The 26,042-nt window shown below is 34.3% G+C and overlaps 1 protein-coding gene across 3 annotated transcripts in view; it reads left to right on the top strand.

The window, feature by feature from the left end:
• The window catches only part of LOC144968776 (ribosomal protein S6 kinase beta-2-like), a 41,424-nt gene extending 20,746 nt beyond the window's left edge, over positions 1 to 20,678 (top strand). The window contains exons 16-18 of one of the 3 annotated variants that reach the window (XM_078907437.1): positions 6,098 to 6,322; positions 8,199 to 8,249; positions 19,309 to 20,678. In XM_078907437.1, coding sequence (XP_078763563.1) covers positions 6,098 to 6,322; positions 8,199 to 8,220 — 247 coding nt within the window. In that variant the 3' untranslated portion in view covers positions 8,221 to 8,249; positions 19,309 to 20,678. Of the gene's footprint in view, positions 1 to 6,097; positions 10,542 to 19,308 lie in introns of those variants that run through there. The other 2 variants (XM_078907438.1, XM_078907436.1) reach the window with 2 other exon arrangements.
• The last annotated feature ends 5,364 nt before the right edge of the window (positions 20,679 to 26,042 follow it).

The raw sequence follows: 26,042 nt of genomic DNA, 5'->3' as shown, positions 1-26,042 counted from the left end.
TGGATTTATTCACTGCCTGCCTACTGTACCACAGGCAGCGAGAGAGGTTCGCGCGAGTCGTCGAACACACACCTAGTCAGTAAATAACTAGCATGCACAAAAGTGTGTCGGACCGGACCGTTTCTCTCTATTTTACTACCGACACAAATGCATTTCTCCGTGTCTCTTCCTTCCCTTGGATTCTTTGGTTCCGTCTAAATGTCAGACGAAAAAAAAAATAATGCGAAATAATTATTTTTCTTCGAAATATATATTCTTCTTCGAAATATATATTCTTCTTCGAAAGCTCTCACATGACCGCACCACCTCCTCCTCTTCTTCTTCTTCTTCTTCTTCTTCTTCTTCTTCTTCTTCTTCTTCTTCTTCTTCTTCTTCTTCTTCTTCTTCTTCTTCTTCTTCTTCTTCTTCTTCTTCTTCTTCTTCTTCTTCTTCTTCTTTCTTCTTCTTCTTCTTCTTCTTCTTCTCTTCTTCTTCTTCTTCTTCTTCTTCTACTTCTTCTTCTTCTTTCTTCTTGTTGTCATCATCGTCTCTTCATTGTCTGAGTACTCTCTTGTCTTCTTTCTCCTTGTCTGTTTTCTCACTATTTTCTTCTTCTTTTCTTGGTGGTTACTTGTTTTGTCTGCCTTGCTTACTCTTCGTATGCAGTCAATTATTTTTTTTGATTCTTCTTTTTCCTTGTTATCTTTCTCTTCTTTATTATGTATCTTGTTCTTTGTTTTCTATATTTTTATATTTGTATATTTGAGTGTTTCATCGTTGCCATTGTTGGACGGAATTACTGTGTCTTCTATTCCCCCTATGTCTGTTTTCCAACTAGTTTTCTGTCTTTGTCTTGGAATGAGATTACTTGGTTTTGTCCTGGCCCTGACTGGATACCCTTCGTGAGAGAACAGTCAAATGTATAGTTAGTTTTGGGAGATGGATATTTTTTTCCTTGTAAATCATCTCTCTGTTATGTAATGTATTATGTTTTGTTTTCATATTTTATATGATTTGTAAATATTTGAGTGTATTCCTCTTTGTTGGGACCTTTGCTTGTGACTGGATAAGACTTTTAGGTGATCTCAAACTAAGTACTTCGATAGTGTGCCCTTGGAATCTACATCTGTTCCCTATTTGATCCAATTCTCGCTTGTCTTACTTTTTCTTGGGTGATTTAATTGTAATTCTAGAACTTCCCATTTTCTTCCTTTTTACTAGCGCTGATATGACCTTAATGTGTTAAACATGTTGCAAGCGCCGTAAAACCCTTAAAAACAAAACAAATACAAACATCGTCTTCTTCTTCTTCTTCTTCTTCTTCTTCTTCTTCTTCTTCTTCTTCTTCTTCTTCTTCTTCTTCTTCTTCTTCTTCTTCTTCTTCTTCTTCTCTTCTTCTTCTTCTTTCTCTCTTCTTCTTCTTCTTCTTCTTCTTCTTCTTCTTCTTCTTCTTCTTCTTCTTCTTTCTTCTTCTTTTTCTCTTATAAGAATTAATCCAAATAAACGAAAGAATCAGCGTAAAAATTTAACACAAACAAACAGGAGCGAAGATACGCAGCTTCCCGTGTCAGATCGTGGCTGTCAGATCGTGGCCTTCTTAAAGTTATGGCCTGATACTGACCAAAAAATGACGTTAAAATGCCAGTCTTTTGCCACAAAAGAAAACAGATCGTGAGTTGAATTCAATATTTCAACCAATGAAATAACTTGTTTCCATGAGCTCTACTAACGACAACTCTCTAGGCAGTGCAAAAACCAAATAATGACATCAAACTGCCAGTCCTTTTGGATTTCAGTTTCAGGCTATAACATAATGATGGCTCCGGTCAGATACACGTCCTTCAAAGAGGAATTGTTCTCTTCCCCCCCTCCCCCTTCTCTCTCAATGTGTGGGGGTGTCAAAATTTATAACTAATAGATCTTCTTACCATAATGATTATTAAGGCTAAGGCCTTTAGAATATGGATACAATTGATAACAAACATATCTAAACATAAGGGAAAGAACCTTGATGACTTGATGGCAAAATAAAATAAAATTAAAGCAACTAGTGTTTTTAAAGTATCGATATTATTATATATTGGATTTCACAAAGAGAAGAAATATACGAACTTTTAAAACAAAAACTATAAAATTCCTATTAAAAAGTTGGAGAGTATGTATTCAAAATAAAATCATAGTAAATAATAGTACTGAAAATATTATGGGCTAAATTTAAGATAATACATAACTAAATTTAAAATATCGATGTGAATATCGATACCGTTGGGCAGCCATGATGCGAAGATAATGTAAACATGGCATTTCGGCCCAGAGTTATAAAGTGTCTGCGCATGGATATAGAGCCCTGAAATTTGGCATGAATAAAGTTTAGATGTTATTCTAAAAACAAGCGTTTTCATTTTAAAAACACACGCTGTAAATAAAAAAATAAATGCATTTGAAAATTGCCAAATTTTAACGTCATATAACTTCTGGCATTTTTAAAAGGAAATTGAAAGACGAAAATAATGATACCAAAATATCTGCCATATTCCTCTTTATAATGAAGTTAGACATCTTTAATTGAACCCCCCAAAACACTAACAGTTGGGTCACAATTTGACTGCCACTGCTGCTGCTCGCTAAACTGCCTAGTTTCAGTCAATTTTTATAGAGCTCATTTACAGGTCTAATTATGATAGGCCTGCCTGTTATTCGAACCGTCATCATTCCTACCACCACTACAAAATATGATATGGTGTTGCACTGCTATGTAAGCTCAAGTCTTTGCACGTTTTTTATATCAAAATATAAAATATAAAATAATCATAACCTCATAATTACTTGGGTAAGACTGCAATTCAATTCATTGTGTATTTGGGTTAGTCATCCTACACATTTCAATCTGGACAGACGTGCTTGAAATTTGCTTGTTAACAAACAACATTGTATGTGCGATCGTTACATATCTCATATCAATTGTGTCAGCTGAATCTATAATATGTCCCAGTGTCGTCAGCGAATTTTGGTTAGTGATCTGGGTGGGGATCCTGACCTCCCATAGCGGGCAGGGAGGTACACACTGTGTCTTCTATCCCCTTATATCTGTTTTCCAACATGCTTTCTGTCTTTGTCTTGGAATGAGATTACTTGGTTTTGTCCTGGACCTGGTCGGAGTCCTGGCTGGGAGGGAAACAGTCGAATGCATAGTTATTTTTTTGGGAGATGATGTTTTTTTTTCCTTGTAAATCATCTCTCTGTTATGTGTTATTATCTTTGTTATTTTCAATGTAGAATGTAAGCATTTGAGTGTATTCCTCTTTGTTGGATTTTGTGCTTGTGTCCGGATGAGACTTATAGGTGATCTCAAACTAAGTACATTGGTGGTATGCTCTTGGAATCTACATCGGATCCCTATTTGTTCCCAGTTCCCCTATGTCTTACTTTTTCTTGGGTGCTTTAATTGTAATTCTAGAACTTTTTACTATCCCATTTTCTTCCTTTTTACTGGCGCTGATATAACCTAAATGTGTTGCAAGCGCCGTAAAACCCTTAAAAACAAACAAAACAAATTGGTTAGTGATGGAAACGGTTACATTGACCGCAAAACTATGCCCCTGCATTGTGTCCTTTGATAAGCTGCTTTACATGCAATGCCCTACTCGACTCAGATGTCTATGAGTGACTGGCTGAGTCTTAGTAATAAAAAGGAAACCTATCAGCTAACTTGTAAGGTATGCCATGAAAATGGGCTCAATTTGCCCTGATGAGGGAATACATGAAGCATGGGGCATTTCATTCCCCACAACTTGTGTGTCTGTGTATGGTGATAGGTATATTATTGTTGCTTTTTGCCACAATTCCTTCCTTAATTCATCCAATTCTATCTACTTGCCTTTCACTTATCAAAAGAGCAGTCACAGCAATAGATTAGAACTGGTGAGGATGGAAAAAGATAAAAATCACAACACAATTCAAACGGGTGATTTTGTGTGATCATCCAATTCTATCTACTTGCCTTTCACTTATCAAAAGAGCAGTCACAGCAATAGATTAGAACTAGTGAGGATAGAAAAAGATAAAAATCACAACGCAATTCAAACGGGTGATTTTGTGTTAATATTTCATCAGCACTTTTGGTAAATATCATAGGAGTAGTACACTGGCAAAACAGATTATTTTAATTTTGACCAGAATTTTAAAAAAGAACAAACTTTAACTCACTCAACCATAACTCAGACTATATCCGTAGTTTACCCAGATTACATATCCCATGCCTATTATTTCCATTTTTCTGAGACAAATTATTGGCGTAGAATCAAAGCTAATGTTTTTACTTTTTGCATGTTAATGATAGTCGAATAAAACTATCTATGTACTTGCTCATTTTGAATACATTTTTTTTCTTCCAATTTTGAGAAGTAGCAAAACTCTCTAGGATTGAGTGAGTTAAGCTAAGTGATACAGAGGAATCTGCATATAGTCAACACTCTTAAAAGTCAACTCCAATATCAGGATTCCACTGTATTGATAAATTAAGATACCTACAATACGGTCCAAAAATCACTTAAGCAGGATTAAGGTTTAAAGTGTCACACAAGTGTTGGTGTTGGTTGTTTTGATATGTCTGTATTTGAACTGAGCAAAATATGTTTTTTTTTTCTCCCAGTCTAAACCAGGCACACGCACGTTTCACATTATTATGTAAACAATTTTATCGGCCCAGCCCACTGTTCAATTTATCCAAATGTCACGATAACATGTAAACAACTTTATCGGCCCAGCCCACCGTTAAATAAAAAAAGCTTAATGAATTCAGTGGTTAAAGATTGTAAGTCTTCCATATGACATTGTGTCGACTATTAGGTGTGTCACTGAATTTTTACGAAAGTACACACCTTATGGATCACTGATCTGTAGCATACTTAATCTTTCCAGAAAAAAAAAAGAGTACCCACTCCCAAACGACTATCACCGTCATCACATTTAACATCAGCTCCACTACCACCACCAACAACATACAATCGTCGTCATCACCATCTTCGTCGTCATAATCATTATCATCGTCATAATCATCATCCTCATCATCTGAGGTTTTATTCGTAAAATGTCCCTGACATTTGAAATTGAGGGTGGGAGGGAATGTATAATTACAGCTTTGGGAGCTGATATATTTTTCCTTGTAAATCATCTCTCTGTTAAGGACTGTTACTTTTTAAATTTTAATTTTAACATGTGATTTGTAAACACTTGAGTGTATTCCTCTTAGTGGGATCTTATGCTGGTGTATGGGTGAAACTCATAGGTGATCTCAAACTAAGTACACTGATAGTGTGTTCTTGGAATCTACATCTGTTCCCTATTTTAACCATTCCCCATTGTCTTACTTTTTCCTCAAGTCCTTTTAATTGTACATCTAGAATGTTTTTACTATCCAATTTTCTTCCTTTTTACTGGCGCAGATATAACCTGAATGTGTTGCAAGCGCAGTAAAAACCTTAAAAACAAAAACAAACGTGATTAACAGAGTCTGCTCAGCATCTTCTTCTCAAAACAGTTAAACCATATTTAAATAGAGAGTAAAATGAACTAAAATAATTAAATTAAATTTATTTTATGAAAAATGTAACAGTATTGATTTTTGAAGTGGTATCTATTTGAATATATCTGCAAAATACTCATTATTTTCCTTAAAATTATGATAATAGTTTCTGACAATATCTGAGTTCTGAGTTCCTTTTCATCTTGATTGATCATGCAACACTTGCTACCAGATTTAACAGATTCAGCTACCCAACCCCCAAAACTCTTCTTTGATTTGAACCAGGTTCATTTGTGTGTGAGGTGAGTTCCTATTGACTGGGCTACAGGGATGCCTGGCAAAAAAATGAAATGAAAAAAATTGCATTTTGCAAAAAATAAACTCTTGTATGTCCCTGTCAGCTCCATTTCATTATCTATGGCTGAAATTAGGGTTTTTGATTTCATCATAGAGGAATAGGGGTGCTCATAATTAAAATTTTTTTTTTTTTCCGATGGTTGACTTACCCTTAAAAAAAAAAAAATTAGTGTCCTGAATAGATTAAATTTGTATCGTGTCACAAATCTCTTAAACACTTTTTTTTCCATCTTGCAGTCTACTTAGCAATGGAATGGAGGGCTTCTACAAGGCCAATCACCCAGGTGTCCCTGCAGTCACACCTTCTGGCCACGCTCCCACCACTGTCATGGCCTCATCTCGTGTCCTCAATGGAGGAGACATGTCTGATATGACAGAGGAGATGGACACAACTACAACTGTACCATCAGCAACAGGGGGTGCCGCGACCGGCCACCACCATCAACATCACCACCATCACAGGTCTCAGCCCAATACTTTCTCTCCAATTCCCCCTCATCCTCACAATTCCACTCCATCCAGTCACACCTCATCAGCCCATCTCCCCATTAAAAATGCTAAGAGTGATAAACGACGTGTTTACCCAGGCACTCAGAACAGGCCTGCCCATTTACAAAGGCTTTGATAACGTGGTTTTTAGGGAGTAATATTCTAGGCATTTTTATTATTTAAAAAAAAGTAATGAGATTACATTGCAGCATTCTTCCAAGCTTAAAGTATGTTTTACACATTTAGTCCTTCTTTTGAGCAGTATGATGCCTACTCCTCTTTCATACTCATCTATCCTGAAAACAATATCCTGAACCCATCTGTCATTATGGTTCCACTTCCTTTTATGTTATTCCTGAGGGGCTGGGTAATTTGAATACAACCTGAAGCAATTGGCTGTTCCTCTTCAGCAAAGCAATTCCATGAATTGATGTATTTGCCTTCATGTGTTTCATTTTGTTTTAGGATTGAATTGTCACATTTTCTTTGCAAATGTAATCACAATTGCTTCCTGAAAGGGCAGTACAGTACTATGCATATTATTGTCCTTGCCATTATACCCTTTATTTGTATCGTGTGTCTAGCACATCAAGGTAAAGAGACATGTCTCGATATCTTCCAGCTACTTTCATCTTCACCCATTGTCTGCCTACTATGACTTCACACAATCCTGTTAATGATGCTCAAAGGGAACGGAACTTTACCCAAGTTGTCCTATCGTTTGTTAGTTGTCTTATAAATTCTGTCAGTACAGGTAATTTATGCCACTGACAGCTGAATTTATTCTTTTATTGTTATTGTATTCAGTCATTTATCTATTCATTTTCTTCATGGGCTCATCTGGTTTTTACTTGAAAAGTGAAAAAAAATTCATAGTTCTTTTTATTGGTGGAGTGCTGCTGGTGTGATTTAATGACTTTACATTATTCCGTTCCAACATCTTAATAATGGTAAAATTTGAACCACGTTTGATAATTTTATCCGCCTGTTTACTTTATGCACAAATCTCTATTTATTACAGCATGTAAATTTTGATTCCATCCACAGCATGTATATAGTATAGTGTATATGAATTAATGTTTATACATTTCAATGATTTATAACTATTTATCTCCTTCCTATAATTCTTATTTGTAAATGTGAATGCAGGGGATTCGTGAATGTCTTTCATAAATTTAAAAAAATTAAAATTCTCCCTTTGTAAGTGTGCAGACTCAAAGTCTTGGATATTATATGTGCTCAACTGAAGCAACCTTTTGTCTGTGCGAAGTATTAAAAAAAAAAAAAAGAGATGTGGCTTTTGAACTTTGTAGTCATTTCCTTTGCCTAAATCTACACCCTCTTTTTGTCATAGATTCTTTTCAAGTCTGTGTATTGAATTTTATGATGTCTGCATGGATATTGAGGAAAATTTACTGTTTTTATTTCTACTTTTCCTTAATTGCTTTACAAATGTTTGATGTATGCGCTGGTTGGGAAAAATTCTTTTTACGACTTTATCAACTTACTGCAATTTTAGTTAAACAATTTTGTATAATTTAGACTTTTTATACACTAAATGGTGTGAATTGGAATAGAAATTTGTGTTACAGAGCATCCAACACAATTTTAAATATCATATTGAATTTGTTTTGTGTGACAGTATTTGATTGGACAATGGAAACAATGGATCATTTCCAATTTTTGATTAGTTACTTTATCTGTCCTCGACTGCTGGCTTTTAAACATGAAATTTGTTAATACAATTTAAGAAAAATAATTTTCAAGAGGCTGCTCTACTTTTTTGTAAGACAGACAAGGCTCATTATGCTTTAATTTATGAGATGTTATGTTGTTTCTATCTCATCAGATCCTCTTGTACAGTCAGTTAAAAAGCTTGTGGTATAGGAAATCTTGTGGGGTAATTCTTGGTAGCTTACAACAGCAATGCAGCAACGTAGGTGGCCACACTTTTTTACTTCACCACTTGCCGAAATACATAAGTGTCAATGTTTCCAAGATGCTACTCCAAAAATGTTTGAAGAAAAGCAAAGTTGATGATTGAAAAAGTTTGGCCACTTTTGCTTTGTCAAAAATGCATATTTTTTTCTTCAAATTTTTATACCCATGTAACCACTGTGAGTTTTGCATTATAATTATAGCCTCTTAATGTTTTAAATTCGATCACCCTCTTGTTGTATTGCCACATTTGTGACACTATCTAAGTTTATCACATGCATTAATCTTTAAACATAATATAGCAATGCTACTGGTTACTGCAAAGCTCAATCAGTGTTAGGACGCTTCTGTCTTTTTCAAGTATCCATTTTACTGTTCATGCACAATTTTTTAATTCTGAAAATGAAAGAGGGTTTTTATTATTTGGTTTGGATATAGCCAGTGTTTATTAACATTTTTATTTATATAGTATAACTTACAGCAGTGAAATCCTGTGAAGAGAAATATTGAACACAACAGTTTTTGAATTATCAGCTTTCCATTTTCATCGATATTTCTGTTTAAACAATTTTTTGCAGTGGGATGATGGGAATTAATTTATGTCACATATTTTTTTAGGGGGTCAGTTAATTTAGTGATTCACCCATTTTAAAGATTGTGGGAGTGTTTTGCCTTTTTTTTTTTTGTTACCATGCTTTCAACAAGTACTTTCAATTTGAGTAGTTGATTTGCTTTTTAGTAGATTAAGGGATGCAGTCATTCTATTATTGTTATTATTTAAAAAAAAAAAGATTAAACAAGATAATTAATCATGCCTGTAACGCTGCTGGAGTGGTCTTGTAATATTTCGATGGATAAGAAAACTATATTAGCCGACAAAAGTGCATTTTGAGTGCTTTAAAATATAAAAGAAGAGGTTTAAGAAATATATGGATTACCATATGTGTGAATTCTGATGTACTTAGTTCTTCCATGTCTTGTAAACGGGTCATTTCTGCATTGCCTTAGTAATAGAATACAAGATACCATGTTGGTGTTTGTGTTATAGTCTTGTAAAATGTAGTTGTCATTGAATGTTGTAGTTTCTGCCCTCTAGTAAGTTCCTGCAAGTTCGTTGTTATTTTAATTAAAAAAAAAAATTAGGTTGTAAATATTGTGTTTTCCTTATATCAATATAATTCAGCCTTTCGTGTCATGGTTAAATATTTTGATCCAGTCATCTCTATTGTCTCTCCTGTGTCGTGACAGTCAGTTTAGCAGCATGAAAATATTTGTGAGGATATAATTATCTTGTTCTTTTCAAGACAATAAGCAATTATGGCTACTTGGAACTAGTAAGTGAAATGATGATAGACCTTTCCCTTTTCCCACCACATGATGCACTATGATTGTGGTTGCAGATTATCTTACCACCTCTTTTGGCTTTTTAGGAATGATTCACATAACAACAGCACATCTCATTAATCCTCAGATATGACATACAGGTTTGCATCTCTTGATCATGATCATTTCCATTATCATTTTCAAAATTCTTTTCTTTTTTATAATTGGTAAGCTTAGGTCGTAAACCATAGTGAGAATATATTCCAGATTTAAGACTTTTCATACTCTAAGTTTGGAAGGGATTTTATAAATTTTCTAAAATGAAAGTAGGAATGAGTGCAGATATTTTTATTTCATTAAAAAATTAAGTCAGTAAATGATAAGATTATTCCTTCTTGGTTAACTATGATAATGTATTACCCATTCAGTAATGCCTATCCTATGGAAATCTAGTCTACCCAATACTCCTCTAAACACCATTAAGTCGCTCATTAGATTCAGAGGACTTGATTTTTTTTTAAAAACTTCCCTTTCTTTTAGAAATTTTGTTTAAAGATGAAGTATTATTAGTTACCTATGACAGTTTGCTTTGACTTGGTTTCAAAACAGATTTAAGTCTTAACACCTGTCTTTAGAGAAAAGGAAATTCGCTCTTGATCCTGTAATGATGTATTGAATACTTTTTTTTGTTTTATACTTATAGAAAGTTGTCTGTAACACTTCTCATTACGTGATCTACGTCAGAAATATAATTTGTTTTCCAGATACAAGAAAGCAAAATTACTACAATTATTTAACATCAAGTTGTACATTTTTGTAGGTTTCAGTTTGTTTTCGTGTTTGTTACGGTTGTGACATGTTTTTAGATTGTTCAGATTTTCCAATAGACCTGATGAATTGCATAGTTTGTAATTGGTGATACAAGACAAAAAAAAAATGCTTATTTATTTTAATTTTCAGGGTGAGAGTTTCAGTGCAGGTTATGATTTATAATTTTGCATTAATTACTGCTATTTCTGTTATTATTATTATTATTATTATTATTATTATTATTATTATTATTATTTATTATTATTATTATTAATTATTATTATTATTATTATTATTATTATTATTATTATTAATTTTAGTATTATTATCATTATTAATTGAATATAAGGTATATTTCAATGCTGATCTCATGAAAATTTTAAGTGCTACATGTGTTGAATGAATGATGTTGCATTGGAATGGAGAGTTGTGTTGTTTCAATCATAAGGGAAATGAATGCATTTTAGTCATTGTTTATACTTGTATATTATCCCTAACATATCCTGACTCAACATTGGATGACATCTATTTTGGTTCATTTAAGTAATCATTTTTTTTGTCTTGTCCATTAAATTAAAAACATGTTCATGCCTACGGATGCTTCTGTGACAAACCCACCCTCCTTCCTCCATTCAGAGACTTGACCCATGGATCCGAACTTTATCCAGGTTTTTGTAGTATTATAGGGCCATTAACAATCTCTTGCTACCCTTTGGATACAACACAAGTCTATTTCAAAGCAATCTTCACCAGATCTGAGCCAGAGTCAAAACCAGGTTTGTCATCCTAGATGTGTACATCAGATCTCTTTTGTCCGAAAATAAATTCATTTGAACACTGACCAAGGGTTCTGCTCCTTTGAAAAATGACAACTTTTTCTCTACTCAAAAATATTTAAAGTTTGATATTGACATTGTCTAAACTAGATGAGCCAATTGCATGCATAATTATGACCATGGCACTATGAAAGGAGCAGACCAGAACCGAATTGAAAGGTGTGAGGAGGGGTCTCGTTTTTTATTATTTTTTTTGACAGGTTTTTAAAAAGCCACTTCCCTCCACTGATCTTGTGAATTTAATGATATGATAGAACATCTATGCCTCAAATATGCATTCCTAATATTTTTTTTGGTTTGAATCATCTCTATTCCATTGTGTAATATACCAGACCCATTTTTTTTTTCCACATAAATTTTCATTACTCTGGGCAGGTGACTTGTGCCTTCCTATGGCAGCCATTAAAGAATGTAAACTCATGGTGTATCTTCTATACGACTATATCTGTTGTTCCCTTCTGTATGGTTCTCTGTTCTTGTCCCAGTTTGTGACTGTCTTGTTTTTGCATATGCCCTGGTTTGAACCTTCACTTGATGGGAAATGGATGTATGACTCCATTTGGGGATGTTTTCTTTACTCGTTAATCACCTTTCTTGGTTGTCATTATTTTGTAATTCATAACCATTTTAGAGTTCCTTTTGGTAGGTATACCCCCCATGCCTGTGTCTGGTTGGAACCTGTCAATTTCCACAAGCTAGTCTCGCTGATAGATTACTTTGGATCTACTCCTGTTCCTTAATCTTTTTTCTTTTTTTTTTGTTTTGTTTTTTTTTTCACTCTTCTACATATTTTTTTGAGAGACAAAGTTTGGTCAAATTGAGATTTCCCCCCCTAACCGATTCAGATTTTTTAATCCAGATTTTTTAGGAAATTTTTGTGAACATATGTTAATTTACTCAGACATGGATACACAACTGACTAGGAGCAGCTTGCATCAGTGGTTTTGACAACATATTGTTAAATAATAGTAATCATGCATTTTGGGTCCACGTTTATTTTTTCTTTAAAAATTTGGTTTTAAAAAAATGATTATAGATTTATTTATACTAACTTACTACCTTTTCTTTCTTATAATCACTTGACTCTCCCATTAACTTCCATTTTACTGGCTTGAAGTGAGCGAAAAGTATCATATGCTTTTTTAAACTAGATAACCGAATAAGATAAAGAGAGAACGTTGTGTATAGAATTGCAGAATATTTCGAAGCTTAATGCTCTTTTGATTTGTTTTTATGATAATTTTATTTCATTTGATATTACACATTGTTTTTATTCTTGATATTTGATGAACCATCTCATTGTTTCCGATATTATTTAATCTACTTTAACTTGGCATATTGATTTTATAACTGTCGACTTCCCATAGTGGGTAGGGAGAACTTACCGAGTCTTTTTTCCTTGTAAAGCTGTTTTCCAACTTGCCTTCTGCCTTTGTCGTGGAATGAGATAACTTGGTTTTGTCCGGGCCCTGGTCGAAGTCCTTAGCTGGGAGTGAAACAGTCAAGTGTGTAGTTATTGCTTTGGGAGATGATATTTTTTTCCTCGTAAATCATCTCTGTTATTATTATAATTGTTGTTTTAAATTTATAATGTAAGCATTTGAGTATTCTTCTTAGTGGGATCCTGTGCTGGTGTTTGGATGAGACTTTAGGTGGTGTCAAACTAAGTACAATGATAGTGTGCTCTTGGAATCTACATCTGTTCCCTATTTGTACCATTTCCCTTGTCTTACTTTTTCTAGGGTGCTTTAATTCTAATCCTAGAACTTTTATACTATCCCATCTTCTTCATTTTTACTGGCGCTGATATGACCTAAATGTGTCACAAGTGCTGTAAAACCCTTAAAAACAAACATTGATAACTATAAATAACAACCAAGAAAGAAAAAAACTTCCACACATCTTACACTTACATCATGTAAACATCGACTGTATTTACATATATATATAATATATATATATATATATATATATATATATATATATATATATATATATATAATTTATCTATTTATTGAAATGTATAAATTGTGAATAGATCAATTAATTTATAATTTACTTTCATGCCTTTATTATTTAAATTTTTGCTGCTAAGGTGAAAGCCTAATTTAAATTTTTACCATAAATGAGTTGAAATGTTCTCATTTATTATTAATTTATTTTGTCCCCACGTAACAAAAAAATATTTCCCTTCATTGCCATCTAAAGCAAGCTACAATGTTACCGTGTTACGAGACAGTGAATGTCTATTTGTAAATAAACAAGGTGTAAGTTTTAAAGCTCAGGAATTGTGGGTAATCAATCATTCATGTCTTCCTATTGGACTTTGTAAAGTTAGGTGAAAAAGTATGAATTGGATAAGTTTTCTGAAATACTCCCCGATATTCCAACAAATAACTTAATGCAACAAATAATTGAACTTTGATTTTGTGTTTCTTAGCAATCTTTTATTTTGCATTGAATCATTCAGAAATGAAATAAAAGTCTCAAATAGAACTCAAACAGTTTCTGTTGGTTTATTATTTTTCTTTGTTATGTCACCTACTATCTATTTGTCGTAACATTCTCTAAATTTTCCTCCAATTCCATACTGATGCATGGAATTTCAAAACCTTAATTAGTTTCATCCTGTAGCTGCTTTTAGTTGGTGAAGGGAAACTAACTTATTGTTGGCATCCGCCTCTAATGTGCAAACAACAGTTCAATTTTCACAGATGTCTTGTTCAAATTAGAGAGTGACTTTGGATATGCCACTTCCCTGATTGGAGTCAGACACCCTGATAATTGTTTTGTCTGATTCTATCCGCTATATGCCATGTGATTGTGCTTTATGAAATGTGAAATTGCATGGTTAGAATCGGATGCCAGCACTTAGTATGTCACTATGAAATAGTCATACCTGATGCATTACAAAAAACAAAACACTAAGCTGGTAGAAGCTGTGGACTTTTTTGAAATTGAACTAAAATGAATGTAATGGCTTTTAAAAAAAATAATCACAAAATACTTAACATGGTACATTAGGGGCTCAAAACCCCTCACCAGCCAAGAAAAACCGATTGAAGAAAGGATTTTGAGCTGGAAATGTTCTGTTAGTATTTTGTTATTTTTAAAAGTTGTTTCATTCATTGCATTATATGTTGAAATTATCATGTCACGATGAGGTATATGTGGTCATCTCTTGCTCATAAAAACAATATAGGAGGCAGGGAATAGTTACTTTTTATTTTCATTTTCTGATGCAGATAGGAAAAAACTTAAAAGACATCAACACACACACACTTGGCCTTTTATTCTGTCGATTTTTTAATGATAAATTTTTATATCGAGCAATGCATCATTTATCAGAAGCTTGTTTCTCTATCTGATGTGTTTTGTCATATCCATCAAGGGACAAGTTGTTTCTCAGACCAATATTGGAAGAATCTAAATTTTTATGGGTTGTCGATTGTATTCCTCTTAGTGGAATCCTGTACCTCAAACTAAGAACACTGATGTTATGCTCTTAGAATCTACTTCTGTTCCCTATTTGAAAAAAAATCATCTTACTTTTCCTCGGGTGCTTTGAATTGTAAATTTATAATTTTTTCACAAGTTTGTGTGTATGGGTGTGGTCTTTGACCTCACGTGATGGGCAAGAAGTCACGCTGTGTCTTTTATTCCCCTATATCTGTTTTCCAAGTGACTTTCTCTCTCCCATAGTGGGCAGAATGGCACATATTGTGTCTATATCCCCTTATATTGTGTTTTCCTATTTGCTTTCTGTCTTTGTTTTGGAACAAGATTACTTGGTTTTGTCCTGGCCCTGGCTGGGAGGGAAACAGTCAAATGCATAGTTATTGTTTTGGGAGATATTTTTTTCCTTGTAAATCATCGTTCTGTTATGTATTATTATATTTGGTATTTTGAATATATTATGTAAGCATTTGAGTGTATTCCTCTTTGTTGGATCTTGTGTTTATGTCTGGATGAGACTTATAGGTGATCTCAAACTAAGTACATTGATGGTATGCTCTGGAACTACATCTGATCCCTATTTGTTCCCAGTTCCCCATGGTAGTTTCTTTTCTTGGGTCTGGGTGGGGATCCTGACCTCCCATAGCGGGCAGGGGGGTACATACTGTGTCTTCTATCGCCTTATATCTGTTATCCAACATGCTTTCTGTCTTTGTCTTGGAATGAGATTACTTGTTTTTTTCCTGGCCCTCGTCGGAGTCCTGGTGGGGAGGGAAACAGTCAAATGCATAGTTATTGTTTTGGGAGATGATATTTTTTTCCTTGTAAATCATCTCTCTTATTTATTATTATATTTGTTATTTTCAATGTTTAATGTAAGCATTTGAGTGTATTCCTCTTTGTTGGATTTTGTGCTTGTGTCCTGATGAGACTTATGGGTGGTCTCAAACTAAGTACTTTGATAGTGTGCTCTTGGATTCTACATCTGATCCCTATTTTTTCCCAATTCCCCTATATCTTACTTTTTCTTGGGTGCTTTATTTGTAATTCTAGAACTTTTTACTATCCCATTTTCTTCCTTTTTACTGGCGCTGATATAACCTAAATGTGTTGCAAGCGCCGTTAAACCCTTAAAAACAAAAACAAACAAACATTTTCTTGGGTGCTTTAATTGTAATTCTAGAATTTTACTGTCCCATTTTCTTCCTTTTTAATGGCGCTGATATAAACAAAATGTGTTGCAAGCTCCATTAAACCCTTAAAAACACAACAAACAACAGCTTTCTGTTTTTGTCTTGGAATGGGATTACTTAGTTTTGTCCTAGTCCTTGACTGGGAAGGAAACAGCCAAATGTAAGTTTATAGTTTTGGGAGATGATAATTTTTCCTTTGTAAATCATCTCTCTTATGTACTGTTATATTTTATTTGTTTTAAATATATATTCGTTTGTTAACATTTGATTGTATTCTTCTCAGGTGGGATCCTATGCTTATGTCTGGATGAGACTTTTAGGTGATCTCAAACTAAGTACACTGATAGTGAGCTTTTGGAATCTATATTTGTTTCTTATATTTGAATCCTGGGTGGGGATCCTGACCTCCCATAGTGGGCAGATAGGTACATGCTGTCTTCTATCCCCCCAATTGTTTCCTGTCGTTGTCTTGGAATGAGATTACTTGGTTTTGTCCTGGCCCTGGCCGGAGTTCCTTGGCCGGGAGGGAAACAGTCGAATGTATAGTTATAGTTTTGGAAGATGATATTTTTTCCTTGTAAATCATCTCTCTGTTATGCATTGTATTATGTTTAGTTTACATATTATATTATATGATTTGTAAACATTTGAGTGTATTCCTCTTAGTTGGGACCTGTGCTTGTGTCTGGATGAGACTTTTAGGTGATCTCAAACTTAGTACTTTGACGGTGTGCTCTTGGAATCAACATCTGTTCCCTATTTGAACCAATTCCCCTTTGTCTCACCTTTTCTTTTGTGCTTTAATTGTAATTCTAGAACTTTTTACTATCCCATTTTCTTCCTTTTTACTGGCGCTGATATGACCTTAATGTGTTGCAAGCGCCGTAAAACTCTTAAAAGCAAACAAACATATATTTGAATCATTCTCCTTTGTTTTAATTTTTCTCATATGCTTACAATTGTAAATTATAATCTTTTGACTATCCCATTTTCTACCTTTACTGGCACTGAAATAATCTTTGTTGCAAGCGCCGTAAATCTCTTAAATACAAAAACAAACAAGTTTGTCTTTTTCCATCGAGATCTTTTGGTGCATTTGTAAATACACAAATGGAACAGCATTGTCCCAAATAAGATGAATAATCTTATATTAGAAAGAAATATGCAGGGAGTCAAAGATAAGATTTACACATGAAAAAATAATCTCAAATAAAAATGAGATGCCAACCACAGTGCATTATTTATTTTTAAAAAATCTTTACTTATCATTAAAAACACCGTCTTTCTCTTTTGCTGTCATGTCTGGTGTCATTTAAATTTTCTTTGAGTTTGAACTAGAATGTCTTTTTTTTTTATTTTTCAACGCCTGTGACTCTGACCTACGATAAGTATTGCAGGCACAGGGGAACAATGTCCATCCTGAGCCAATAGATTTTTCATCAGTTCACAGCCTTTTTATCTCTTCCATCCCTCTATATAGTTTGTCCTTCCCATGTGGCTTTGTGTTCTTGTTCTGGAGTGGGAAAAAAATGAGCTTACTATAAGTGTTCAAAGCAAGAGGTACAAAGGTCAAAGCCAACAACAATTCTTAACATTTAGATCGACACATTTTCTGTATGGTGCCACTAACGAGACAATATTTTTTCAACAAAGACTATGCTGTTACCGCCCTTATAATTATATAACACCGGAATACAGTCATAGAATGTGAGTAAAAAGCCTTTACCATGGGCTCAACTCTGCACTGCCCACAGCGGACATTAACCAGGGAACTACAGCTCAGAGGATAAGTGTCATATCACAAGATTACTAAGCTGCACCTGGACCAAACAACACATTATAAAAACTTAAATTGGTGCAAATAAGTGTTATATTGGAGTGTAATTAATCAGGTAGTACATAATTTTTATTCCCCCCATAGTGGGCGGGGAGATCACTTGCTGTGTCTTCTGTCTCCCTATATCTGCTTTCTGAGTTCCAATCTGTCTTTGTCTTGGAATGGGATTACATGGTTTTGTTGTGGCCCTTGCAGGAGTCCTTTACTGAGTGGGGAGCAGTCAAAATGTATAGGGTTAGTTTTGGGAGGGGATATTTTTTTCCTTGTAAATCATCTCTCTGTTATGCACTGATAGTTAATGTTTTGTTTTTGTAAACATTTGAGTGTGCTCCTCTTAAGAGGGATCCTGTGCTGGTGTCTGGGTGAGGCTTTTAGGTGATCTCAAACTAAGTGCATTGTTGGAATCTACTGTTCCCTATTTGAACCAATTCCCCTTTGTTTGACTTTTTCTTGGGTGCTTAGAATGTAATTGTAGAATTTTTTTTACTATCCCAGTTTCTTCCTTTTTACTGGCTCTGAAATTACCTTATTGTGTCGCAAGCGCCGTAAAAACATTAAAAACAATCAACAATTGTTTTAAATCATTGAGTGTTATCAAATCAAGCAAGACAAGACAAGAGCAAGTGGCCAAGTTCTATCACTAGACGAGGATTGGGTAAATGTTTATTCATTCAGGACAGTCTTTTTCACAAAAGTGTGATCCATGACAATAGTATTGTGAGAACAGTGAGGCTTCCATTGAAACCAACTACTACTTATATCTACTATATATATATATCTCTAGTTGGTTTCAATGGAACGCCTGACTTTCTCACAATTAAACCTTAAATATTGTAACTTGGTTGAAATTGCTTATAGTTTTAAGCGCATCTGTCGTTTGTGACATATCTCTGATATTTCAGGTAATGAATGGTTGTTTGCGCCTCTGTCAGTGTCAGGATATCTACTTTATGTTAAATTCCTGTTTTTATGAAGTATTTATTTCCTTTTCACTTGTAAATCTTATCGTTGGCTTTCTGCATTTATATTTCTGTTATAACATTTTCCTCGTCGCATTATACAGTGTGTACACAAAACCTGGGTAGGTATATGATATGAAGGACATCACTGTCACTATCTATTTATTTGTTTTTTATGCTTTAGCTTGTGAATATTTGACTAAACGATACTTTTCTTCACTGGAGAAGGCATCATGTTTTGTGAAAATACTATTCGTTTAAATTCTTATTGAATTACTTTAAAAAAAAAAAAATTGTTTATTGTTACCATGTATTCAGACTGTATGGACACCCTGTGGTTTAGGGCTATGCTGACCAATCGTGCATAAAGTCCAGAAGTCCTTTTTCTTAAACCTGCCTGTAGTCTCACTTGGAAATTATTATCTTCCATTCTATTACCTATAATCAAACAATTACTTCAGAGATTATCACACTTCAGAGATTATCACACTTCAGAGATTAATGTATTACTATTACTTGAAAAGGTCAGAACTGAATTTTATTTTTTATAGCAAGAAGGAATAAATATGGCATTTGAACTATTTCATTTTATTTATATGTTCCACAGACCATAAAACAAGCAAGCACAAAGCTAAGCTGTGATTTGTTAGATGTCAAGAAACTACACAATATGAAACGCTCATGAACCTTTTCACTTTCTGTTGGAAGCTTGAGGAAGGATTGATTTATTATCTGATGATTCATTGGTGGAATCAATGAACTAGCATAACCAACATATTATTGAGTACATTGAGTTTTGATGACTATCACACGTCCCAACGTGCATTTTAGGTCCTCCCAAAACAGTTTCTGATAGTGCTGGTGTAAGCAATAAAACAATTTTTTGAAAAAAAAAACAATTAAGTGTCTAACTCAAAATAACAAAATGTTGGTTATGTAAGGTCATGATTCTATCAAGGAATTGTACTGTGTATACAAATGAAGAGTGATAGACAATTCGAAAACAAATATGAATGTGTGGATTGATAAAGTTGTGGAAAATGCATTTAACTTATTTTGATGTAATAATTTGGATTGTAGATATTGAAACCATGGAGTTTGGAGTTTTATCTGGAGTAAGTTTTCACTTAGATGTGTAAATGTCATTGTAAATATTACTACTGCTATTTTTATAGAGGAAGCAACATATCACAAGTCTGTTTTGACTAAGGAAGGGAGAGGAAAAGAGTTCGAGATAGACTAGACCAACACTTTCCAATTTATCTTCAGACATAAGACATTAAAAAAAAGTGCAAACGTAGTTAAATTAATCAAGGAACCAGATAAATTTCAGTCAACTCATTCGACCCTCCTGTCTCCTTTGGCCCACATATTATTAATTCTATAAACCAATTACACGACACACTTTTCCATTTGTTAAATTCGGCTCTCATAACACACAGAACACACAAAGCAGTCGCCTTCAGCCATCAGCCATAATGACTCATGGCAATGTTTGACTAAGTTACCTCTATAAGGGGAATGCGTTTGTCACGATGGCATCCCTTTGTCATGTCCAATACAGTGAACACCATGATGACAACTCACATGAAAATGATATTTAAAGAGGCATCAGTAAACAAAACACACGTCAATCAACTCATAGAAAACAGTAAGTCACAACACTGCTACTGAGACACCTGGGTCCTTGTAATTGCAATTATTACTCAGTCACTGATTAAGGGACTGAAGCATGTGAAAGTGACAAAAACGTTCACTCAATATTTATATAAATTTATTCCTCAAAGAGTTTAGCATTTCAAGTTATTACATGGGTTCATATAATTCATCTTGTTACCCCATCTTCAACGCTTAAAACATCTTAAATGGCCCTGCATAAAAAAAAAAACCCCAACATATTTTGGTCATAAAGGGAGATGGTTGGATATTGTAAACTCCCTTGCCACACAACTTAAATTAAAAATTCCTCAATTGACACTTGTCGGCGTTCTCCCTTCCACTTTATTCTATGTCCATTCCTTGTTTGTATTTTGTTGACAAAGGGAAAACCTGAAATATCCACATCACCTGTCTTCATAAATTAGTTTCAAGCTTCTATTCCCTTTTACAATTAAATTGTTTTTTTTCTGTCCAGGAATAATAATATTTGTGACCCACTGCCTCAGTCTGGTACAATGTCGGGTTGGACCAGATGGCTGGGTGGGGTCTCTTGACCTCCCATGGTTGGCATAGGTCACTTGCTGTGTCTTCTATCCCCCTATATCTGTTTTCTGAATTGCTTTCTGTCTTGATTTGTAAGCATGCGGGTGGTTGGATGGGAGCATCACCCTTGAATCATATACCTATGATGTTCGCATGGGTGTACGATCCGATAGTGATGTCGTTTCTTCTTCTCTTTACTAGCCTATCCTGCTTCTTTGGTTTGTGATTGTATTTTTGACAGGGATATTTTTTTTTCTGTAAATCTTCTGTCTGTTTGTTCTTGGTTATTTATAATTTAGCTTATGATATCTTTAGGTTATGATTTTGATTTACATTTGTACTATTTTTGTTGGATTGCTTGTTTTTTTGTTTCAGCGGTCTCTCATATAACCTCAATTGTGTTGGAAGAGACCTAAAGCAACAAACAAACAGATAAGCATTTGAGTGTATTCCTCTTGGTGGGATCCTGTGTTTGAGTCTGGATGAGACTTTTAGGTGATCTCAAACTAAGTACACTGATAGTGTCCTCTTAGATTCTACATTTGTATTTGAACCATTCCCCTTTGTCTTACATTTTCTTGTGAGCATTCTAGAATATTTGATTGTCCCATTTTCTTTCTGTTTATCGGCGCTGAAATGACCTAAATGTGTCGCATGCACTGTAAAACCCTTAAAAACATAACCATAAACATAATATTTCTGTCCTGGAATAATAATATTTGTAACCTCGCCGCCACAGTCTATTACTGTCAGGTTGGACCACATGGTGAAAAGTTAAAGAATTTACAGTTAAAATGACCAGAGCTATGACATAATTTTACTTTTTTAGCTCCATAGGAGTTTATACATTCGTTTTTTTTCTTCTCTCTACCCGTTACTGTTAACCGCTTTGAGCTTGTTGATATACGGGGTAAGACACTATATAAAGACCCATCTATTATTATTATTATTATTATTATTATATTATTATTATTATTATTATTATTATTATTATTATTATTATTATTATTATTATATATTATTATTATTATTATTATTATTATATTATTATTATTATTATTATTATTATTATTATTATTATTGTTATTTAGTGTTAAATATTAGACCAATAAATTGAATTGTTGGAAGCTTGAGGAAGGATTGATTTATTATCTGATGATTCATTGGTGGAATCAATGAACTAGCATAACTAACATATTATTGAGTACATTGAGTTTTGATGACTATCACACGTCCCAACTTGCATTTTAGGTCCTCCCAAAACAGTTTCTGATAGTGCTGGTGTAAGCAATAAAACAATTTTTTGAAAAAAACAATTAAGTGTCTAACTCAAAATAACAAAATGTTGGTTATGTAAGGTCATGATTCTATCCGCGTTACACTGTAAAAATTGAAAATACATAATGACAATCAGAATAACAAAAATATAACTGCCTGCAAGTCTGAATACACACAAAAGCTCATATAGAAAGATGCAATTGTGATAGAGAAAGATACAATGGTAATCGTTGCTTTTAGTCATTGCAGTGAATATCCTTAGATGAATTTATGCCACTAGTTACTTATCTCAATGCATTCTCTGGGTGGGGTTCCTGACCTACCAATAGTGGGCAGGGGAGGGGGGGGGGGGGTTACATACTGTGTCTTCTACCCCCTTATATCTGTTTTCCAACATGCTTTCTGTCTTTGTTTTGGAATGAGATCACTTGGTTTTGTCCTGGCCCTGGCCGGAGTCTTGGCTGGGAGGGAAACAGTCAAATGCATAGTTATTGTTTTGGGAGATGATATTTTTATCCTTGTAAATCATCTCTCTGTTATGTATTATTATATTTGTTATTTTAAATGTATAATGTAAACATTTGAGTGTGTTCCTCTTTGTTGGATTTTGTGCTTGTGTTCGGATGAGACTTATAGGTCTTGGTGGGGATCCTGACCTCCCATAGTGGGCAAGGAGGTACATGCTGTGTCTTCTATCCCCCCGTACCTGTTTTCCAATTGTTTCCTGTCGTTGTCTTGGAATGAGATTACTTAGTTTTGTCCTGACCCTGGCTGGAGTTCCTTGGCTGGGAGGGAAACAGTCGAATGTATAGTTATAGTTTTGGGAGATGATATTATTTTCCTTGTAAATCATCTCTCTGTTATGCATTGTATTTTGTTTAGTTTACATATTATATTATATTATTTGTAAACATTTGAGTGTATTCCTCTTAGTTGGGACCTGTGCTTGTGTCTGGATGAGACTTATAGGTGATCTGAAACTAAATACATTGGTGGTATGCTCTTGGAATCTACATCGGATCCCTATTTGTTCCCAGTTCCCCTTTGTCTTACTTTCTCTTGGCTGCTTTAATTGTAATTCTAGAACTTATTACTATCCCATTTTCTTCCTTTTTACTGGCGCTGATATAACCTAAATGTGTTGCAAGCGCTGTAAAACCCTTAAAAACAAAACAAAAACATCAATGTATTCTCTTGGATTTACAAAATTGTAGTTCTGAGTGGGTCTTTGACCTCACATGCTGGGCAGGAGATCACTTGCTGTGTCTTCTCTTTGTCTGTGTCTTGGAATGGGTTTACTTAGTTTTGTCCTGGCACTTACCGGAGTCCTTGGCTAAGAGGGAAACAGTCAAATTTATAGTGTTAGTTTTGGTGGGTGATATTTTAAAAAATTGCATATCATCTCTGTTATGCATCATTATTATTATTATTATTATTTTTAAAAATAATGGTTTGTTAACATTTGAGTGTATTTCTCTTAGTCTTAGTGGGATCTTGTGCTTGTGTCTGGATGAACTTAGATAATCTCGAACAAAGTGCACTGATAGTATGTTCTTGGAATTTACATCCGTTCCTTATTTGAACCAATTCCCCTTTGTCTTTTCTTGTGTGCTTCCAATTGCAAATCTAGAATTTTTTGACAATCCCATTTTCTTCCTTTTTACTGACGCTGAATTGACCTAAATGATTAGTAAATGTGTCGCAAGCACATTAAAACCCTTAAAAACAAAACAAAACAATCATATTGTGAAATAGAAAAATGCGATTGTGGTAGAGAAAGGTATAATATAATAATTATCGTAGCTATTGGTCATTGCAATAAGTAGGTTTTACCTCAGATGAATTTATTGTCATTAGTTACTTGTTCTCATTGCATTCTCTTGGATTTACAAAATTGCATATAAATATTTTAAATTGTATAACAATATTTTATTGTGTTGATTTATGCGTTATATTATTTTCAAATGTCTTTTCCTTTATATGAGCATTTTTTAGTTTTAGTCTGGAATGCAGTGCCATTACCTTAAAAGTACTTATTTGCTCCAATTCATTTTTTAAACCTGCAACTTTTCTTCATTCCTTTATTTGATGTTAATTAAATGATCACACTTTTTTTCTCCTCGTTTTGAACCAGTTCACTTGTGTTTCTTTTTCTTGGGCACTTATGAAGTCTAGCTAACTAACCTCCTATGGTCACTGTTGCTGTGCCTTCTATCCATATACATATATTCCCTTGTCCAGGTTGTTTTTGCTGGGTCGGATTTCCTGACCTCTTATGGTGAGAAGGAGGTCACTTGCTGTGTCTTCTACCCCCCCCCCCCCCCCCCCCCCCCAATATCTTATCTGTTTTCCTTTCCGTGTTTCTCTGTCTTTGTTCCGGATTGAGATTGCTTTGTTTATGTCCTAACGTGTAGTAGCTTTTTATTTTTTTGACAGGTGATATTTTTTCCTTGTAAATCATCTCTCTGTTACATTTATGTTCTATTATCATTATTAGTTTTGAATCCTGTATGTAAACATTTGAGTGTACCCTTTATAGCATGATCCTTTGTGCCTGGATTGGATTTTTAGGTAATGTCAAAATAGGCACATGATGGATTGATCATGGAATCTTCTGTTCCCTATTTAAACCTGCCACCTTTGTATTCAGCACTTTCAACTTCATATCTACATTTTTCCTCTATCAGCTTCTATTTTACTGGCACTGAAATGACCTGTCGCAAGCGCCCTAAAACCCTTAAAAACGACAAACAGGCTGCTTTTGTCCTTGTCTTGGAATGAGACTACTTAGTTTTGTCCTGGCCCTTGGCTGAGAGTCGTACCTGTAACCAAGGTGGAGCGAGTTAGGGGTTCCTCCCCGCCCCCCACCCCCCCCCTTTCTCCTGAGAGGGAAACATATTGTATAAGTTTAAGGAGGTGATATTTTTTCCTTGTACACCCTCTCTCTTTAGCGAACAATTAAGCGTATTTCTTTTAAGTGAGGTTTTGTGTTTCTGTTTGGACAAGATTTCAAATAAGTACACTGATAGTTTGCTCTTGGAATTACTTTATTTCCCGAGTTGGACAGTTCCCTAATGTCTCATTTTCCATTGTGTACTTTTAATTGTAAATCTAGATTATTTTTTTTGACTATCCCATTTCCTTTTTTTTTTCCCTGATGCTGGTGTGTGTTGCGGTAAATCCCTTAAAAAATAAACATAAGCCTAGCTAAATGTTAGATCCACAACTATCCATATTTTTAATACTGGTGCTGAAATGTCATATAAGCATCGCAATCACTGTTGAACACCCGAAAACAATCAATTAAATTGTGTTTAACTGTCGCAAACTATAGCAGAACCCTTAAAAATTGATATGTGAATTGATAGAAAAATCTTGTGGTGGGTGGAATTCCTTTTAACGTGAGGGGATGTTGGCCCTCCTTGGACCATCAGTTCAGCTTTGCCATTCCTCTTATATCATTTGGGCTTTCCATTTGGCCTTTTGTCCTTCTGGAATGGTATCCTTGGTTGCACATCGGCCCTTTCTAGAGTTTTTGCAGAGAGGAAAGCAGTCAGCTAGAATTATTTTTGTGGCTTGGGAGATAATTTTATCATTTTATCCCTTGTAAATCTTCTCTCCATACATTTTGTCATTGCAAGGTTCCTTGCTATTCTTCTAATGTAACCATACGTATATATCCCTTTTGCTGGAGATTTCTGTGGCAGTGGCAGTATGGGACTTGTAGATGTATTTGGACAAGTTGCAAGGATATACATCTTTCTCGAGGATCTATGGTACTCTGGTGTTTGTTAAACTTGCCCCTTTGTCTAACCTTTTCTTTTCTTATGTTCTTGTTAACATGATTTTCTTTTCTTTTCT

This window comes from Berghia stephanieae, chromosome 3 (genome assembly GCF_034508935.2).
Source record: "Berghia stephanieae isolate SIO BIC M18660-M18661 chromosome 3, UCSD_Bste_1.3, whole genome shotgun sequence".
In the NCBI taxonomy this organism is placed as follows: Eukaryota; Metazoa; Mollusca; class Gastropoda; order Nudibranchia; family Aeolidiidae; genus Berghia; species Berghia stephanieae.
This window is presented reverse-complemented; position numbering and strand designations above follow the sequence as displayed.